Source organism: Raphanus sativus, chromosome 3 (genome assembly GCF_000801105.2).
Source record: "Raphanus sativus cultivar WK10039 chromosome 3, ASM80110v3, whole genome shotgun sequence".
Taxonomy (NCBI): domain Eukaryota; kingdom Viridiplantae; phylum Streptophyta; class Magnoliopsida; order Brassicales; family Brassicaceae; genus Raphanus; species Raphanus sativus.
The window spans coordinates 6637474-6643473 of record NC_079513.1 but is presented as its reverse complement, the minus strand read 5'-3'; the positions used below and the strand labels follow the sequence as shown (position 1 = coordinate 6643473).

General features: G+C 28.2%; 1 protein-coding gene across 1 annotated transcript; it reads left to right on the top strand.

Annotated features, from left to right (window-relative positions):
- Nucleotides 1-4880: 4880 nt before the first annotated feature.
- On the top strand, nucleotides 4881-5288 carry LOC130509931 (uncharacterized). Its single transcript, XM_057006247.1, has one exon. The coding sequence runs from the start codon at nucleotides 4881-4883 to the stop codon at nucleotides 5286-5288; it is 408 nt and encodes a 135-aa protein (XP_056862227.1).
- The last annotated feature ends 712 nt before the right edge of the window (nucleotides 5289-6000 follow it).

Sequence of the window (6000 nt, the reverse complement as noted above, 5' to 3'; positions counted from 1 at the left end):
AAAAATACCTCGAGAAGCGCAAAGGCTGCAATTTTTTGGAGTACAGGAGAAGGGATACGCAGCATTTTAACAAACCTTCCAATCTCTTCACCACTACATCTCAAGTTGTCTGCCTCTGGGATACAAACTTCCTTCAATACTTGTGCTGACTAGATGGAGTAAATGATGAAGCAGCAGTTTTTATGATATTTGGATCCATGAAAGTGTTAATGAATCTCAATGTATTTAAGCCCGCTTATCATAACTTTAGGCAACCGAACAGTACTTTTTGATACCCTGGAGAAGCCTTTACACATTCATCCAACTTGTGCAGAATAGATAAGATCAAAAAGCCATACATAATAGAGAAATGTGAATATGATTTGTTAATCTTTTGAGTACCTTCCATCAACGATGTATGCTAATGTTAATGCTGCAAGGAAACGAGCCATTTTGGAAGGAGAAGTAGTACAGAGGCGACCAAGCGCTAAAATTTATTAACAAATCTGTATGACTAAATTTATGACTAATTCTTGATTTAAATTAAATTTTGTAAATCGTTAAACAAATAACACAAGTTTCAAATCTATTATGTTGGTTTTAATTATTGTTTACAATCCAGAGATTTTATTTCAAATTAGAGTATTTATATTTTAAACCTAGTAGTTAATTCAAATCTATTGAAATCAAATTTACTAACAAATTTGTATGATTAATACTTGATCTATGACAATTCTTGATTTCAATTAAATTTTATAAATCGTAGACCAAATAGCACCATTTTTAATTCTATTATGTTCATTTTAATTGTTTACAATCCAGAGATTTAATATCTAATTTGAGTATTTATAGTTTAAACTTAGTAGTCAATTCAAATCTATTTAAATGAAATTTATTTACAAATCTGTATAACTAATACTTGATTTATGACTCGTTCTTGATTTGAATTAAATTTTTAAACCGTAAATAAATAACACCATCAAATCTATTATGTTGGTTTTAATTAATATCTACAATCTAGAAGTTTTATTTCGAATTTGAGTATTTATATTTTAAACTTATTGGTCAATTAAACTCTATTGAAATCAAATTTATTAACAAATCCGTAAGACTAATACTTGATTTATGAAAAATTCTTGATTTGAATTTAGAATACGAAGATTTTGTTTACAATACGGAGATTTTGTCTTGAAATTGAGTATTTATATTTTAAAATTGGTAGTCAATTCAAATCTATTGAAATCAAATTTATAAGCAAATTTATATGACTAATACTTGATTTATAACTAATTCTTTATTTGAATTAATTTTGTATCTTCATTGTAAAGAAAACAAAACTGTTTAATGAAATAGTGTTTTGATTCATCTATTTACTGACGTATGTGTGTATATATATACTGATATAATTTTAACGTTAATTATATAAGCTATTTAAATTAATATTTCAAATGATATAATGATTAAAATAATTTTAAATTTTAGCATTAATTTTACATCAGTTATTAATAAATAATTAAAATGAATTATTCAAATTGATGAAAATAACAACACCATTTAAAAACTGATATAAATTAGCATCATTTTAGTAACTGATATATATTGATATCATTTATAATAATTGATTCAAATATTTGATAGTTTTGCATCAGTTATTATTGAAATGAGTATATTATTTTAATCACCACTTTCAGAGCATTTATTTAAGTGATGAAAATTTACTTTATATCATTTATAATTTATACAAAAATACAAAATAAATGATGTTAGACAAATATTTTTTTGTAGTGCTAATATACTTGATTTATGACAAATTATTGATTTGGATTGAAGTATAATACTATTTTAAATATATTTATAACACTATTTTTAAATATATTTTGTTGGTTTTAATTAGTGTTTACAATCCAGAGATTTTGTTTCGAATTCAAGTATTTATATTTTAAACTTAGTATTCAATTCAAAATTTATCGAAATCAAATTTATTAACAAATTTGTATGACTAATACTTGATTTTGACTAATTCTTGATTTGATTTGTTAATAAATTTGATTTCAATAGATTTGAATTGACTTTTAATTTTAAAATATAAATACTCAAATTTTAAGAAAATAAAAATGCTATCTATCAAAACAATTCAAAGAAAATGGCAATATTGGGGAAAAAGATCTTCTTTTTCTATGAACAATGGGAAAATCTTATAACTTTTAAAAGTTTAGAAGAAGTGTAGTGGTATTGTGGTAACTGGCACTATATATAATGCACCATGCCATGGAGGTGATAGATACTTGTCTTACAAATACAATCTGCTTATATAAGCTATCTTCTTGTCTCTCTCTCTCTTCACCTTCATTCATCAATTCCTCAGATTATTCCTTCTTCTTTATTTGTCTTTCGGAATAAACGGAGACAAAGTCCTTCTCTTTTGTTCCAGAGGTGATTAATTATTTAACGTGTTTTGATTATTCTCTTTTCATTTTTGATGATCTTAAAACAATTTTATGGTCTCTTTGCTTGAATAATGTGTTTTGATCATCACTCGGTATTGTATTTTTATAGAATTGACATAAATTTTGGTCCCCCAAGTCCCTTTATTGCGTATATATCGATGGGTTTTGTTCAAGAAACTGCTAGGCGATAGTTATGAGTTCTACAGAAAATAATTTATTAGGTGGAGGCCTACAACAAATCTTTTAAACATCTCGAATTAAAAAAAAAGCAATCAATAAAAATCGTTTTGTTTAAATCCTATTTGCTCGGTCTACACTGACTTTTAGAACACTAATCTATTGTATTAGCAGCAAGATTCTAGTTTTGGAGCCATTGAGTATCTAACTTTGCTTTCATTGTTCTACAGGTTGTGTTTTGCAAGAGGATTGTTTAGTAGAGTAGAGTATATAAATATCTGACCAAGATATGAATCGTAAGGTGCGTCAAAGAGTTGATGAAGATGGTGAGGATATGAATAGTAGGGTGCATCAGAGAGTTGATGAAGATGGTAAGGATAAAGTTGGTTCACCAAGCTATCTTCTGACTGGTGATGAAGATGTAGCACCAAAGATTCAAGTCTATGGATATGACTAGTTTGACTTACGATGTGATGCTTCATGTATTTACTCTACTGGACAACCGCGACTGGCTAGCTTAGCATCGACCTGTAACTGTGGCTGCTCTCTCTTGGACATCCTCTTGCGTGCTTTGCATTATCCTATGAAACACCTTAGCTCCATGGCTCTGCCAGAAACTGTTCGATCCTAGTAAGTTGTTTCTGCCAAATGTAGAAGCATAAGAGACAGGTTCCATCAAGCCAAACCGGTTAAGTTTGGAAGCTTCTCCCAGCTCTCAGCTGCAACTCTCTAGTTAATGTTCGATGTCCTGGTGACAGCAAGGTAGCGAAGATAGATCACTTCTCCAAGGCTTCTCCATGTCGTACATGTCAATTCTAAGCTAGCTCGATCACAGTAGTCTATTAGAGTAAAGATGTGAAGCATCGGGTGCTACATCCCCATCACCAATCAGAAGATAGCATGGTGAACCAACTTTATCCTTACCATCTTCATCAACTCTCTGACGCACCTCACGATTCATATCCTCACCATATTCATCAACTCTTATATGCACCCTACGATTCATATCCGCACCATCTTCATCAACTCTCTGGCGCACCCTCGATTCATATTCTCACCATCTTCATCAACTCTTTGATGCACCTTACAATTCATATCTTTGATCAGATGTATATATTCTAATAAACAATCCTCTTGCAAAACTCAAAACCTGTAGAACAATGAAAGCAAAGTTAGATACACAATGGTTCCAAAACTAGAATCTCACTGCTAATACAATAGATTAGTGTTCTAAAAATAAGTTTAGATGAGGCAAATAGGACTTAAACAAAAAGATTTTTATTAAATGTTTTTATTTTAATTCGAGACATTCAAAAAATTGGTGTTGGCGTCAGCATAATTAATAATTTTGAATTTATTTTAGTGACACAATTTTCAAATCTATTATGTTGTTTTAATTATTGTTTACACCCGGAGATTTTTTTTAGAATTAGAGTATTTATATTTTAAACATAGTAGTAAATTCAAATCTATTGAAATCAGATCTATTAACAAATTCATATGATTAATACTTGATTTATGACTAATTCTTGATTTGAATTAAATTTTGTAAATCGTAAAATAAATAACACCATTTTAAATCTATTATTCTGATTTTAATTAATGTTTACAATCTAGAGATTTTATTTCAAATTTGAGTATTTATATTTTAAACTTAGTAGTCAATTTAAATTTATTATATATGTAATGTTTAATACTAACAATAAATGTCTCAGAAAATGTATCAAAGAAATTTATTTTCTCATCACAAAATTTTATAATATACATTATTATATTATTTTTTCCCGCTATTTCACACTCATAACTCCCTTGAACACCGATCAAAATTTTGAGCTCCAAACTTTATAATTGCCTTAAGCAAGGATCAATATGCTTCTCACATATGATTCTAATAGTTGTGAGTTTGGAGCTTAATATGGTATATATTTATAAACTTTTTTAAATTACAATATAATCTAATATCTAGCTTAATGTGGTGATGTTAATGATAAAATGACACTTTACAATAATCATAAAATATAAAAAAATAGTTCGGTTGAGATTATATTTGAAACCCTCCATTGTTCTAAGTATACATCTCCCAGAATATTCACTTTCGTTTTCGTTAATTTTTATATTGTTGTTTCTTCAAAAAATGTCATTTCTCTTGAAAATTTATTTGATGGTAAACTTAACAAATCATAGAAAATAATCTCTGTAAACAGTCATTTCCATGAGCCTCAAGTCCTAAGCTTGGGTGAGATTTGCATGATAGATGGTTCATGAACCTCTACTGATATGTATAGTGAGATTGGATGGGTATGGAAAGATAGTACGGGGTCGACAAAGCTACTGGGGATGCGGAACCTGAGGAGGAGGGAGTCAGCTTTACACTCGGAGCTGGAGGCTTTAAGATGGGCAATGGAAACAATGTTGCAACACTCGGATTGTCAGAGATTTGGCACGGACTGCAAAGACCTGATTGCAATGCTGACGGAACCGCAAGCTTGGCCTACTTTCGCAACTGAATTGGAGATGATTCATACGATCAAGTTATGCTATTCAGACTTCAAGATTTTCTACGTACCAAGAACTGAAAATATGTTAGCTGATTCTTTAGCTAGGAGTGCTCGTACTTTTCATAGATCTATTTGCTACTTTGGTTGTTCTATTCCGGTCTGGTTACACAGACCATCTCAAGTTTGAGTAATAGAATAGCCTTTCGATGTCAAAAAAAAAAACAGTCATTTCCATTAACATTATATTTTGTGAGAACAAAATGTATATTATAATAATAAAAATTCATTGCCAAAAATCTTATTTTTGAATAATTTTAAAATTAATATCGATATTTTCAGAGTTTTAAATAAATTTATTTACAAATTTTATTTTGTTCTTAACTTTATCTGATAGATATATATATATAAGATATCTACAAGTTTATTTGTTCTTCTTTCTTTTTTATCTTATACTTGTCTCTATCTCAGTTTCATATTTATGTAATTCTTTGATTTATCATTATTTAAATATAAGAGAAGATAATATTTAAAATAAATAAAAATTTATGTATGTAAGAATTTATATACTTTGTGTATGATACAAAATATAATTAAGAAACATGTAAGAAAAATGAAACAAAAAATATATTATTTTAAAAAACAAAATAAATATAATCCATTTATTTTTAATTCATTAAATACTAACGAAAATAATATTTAAAATATAAAAGATTACGTACGTAATATATATTACAGAATTTCTGTACTTTGTATATGAAACAAAATATTCTTAATAAATATGAAAGTCAATGAAACAAAAAATATTATTTTTTCAAATAAAATACATATAATTTGAAAGTATTTACGTTTATTATTAGAGAATTTAGTTGTCCGCGCGTGAGCCAGTCTGTTTCTTAGTT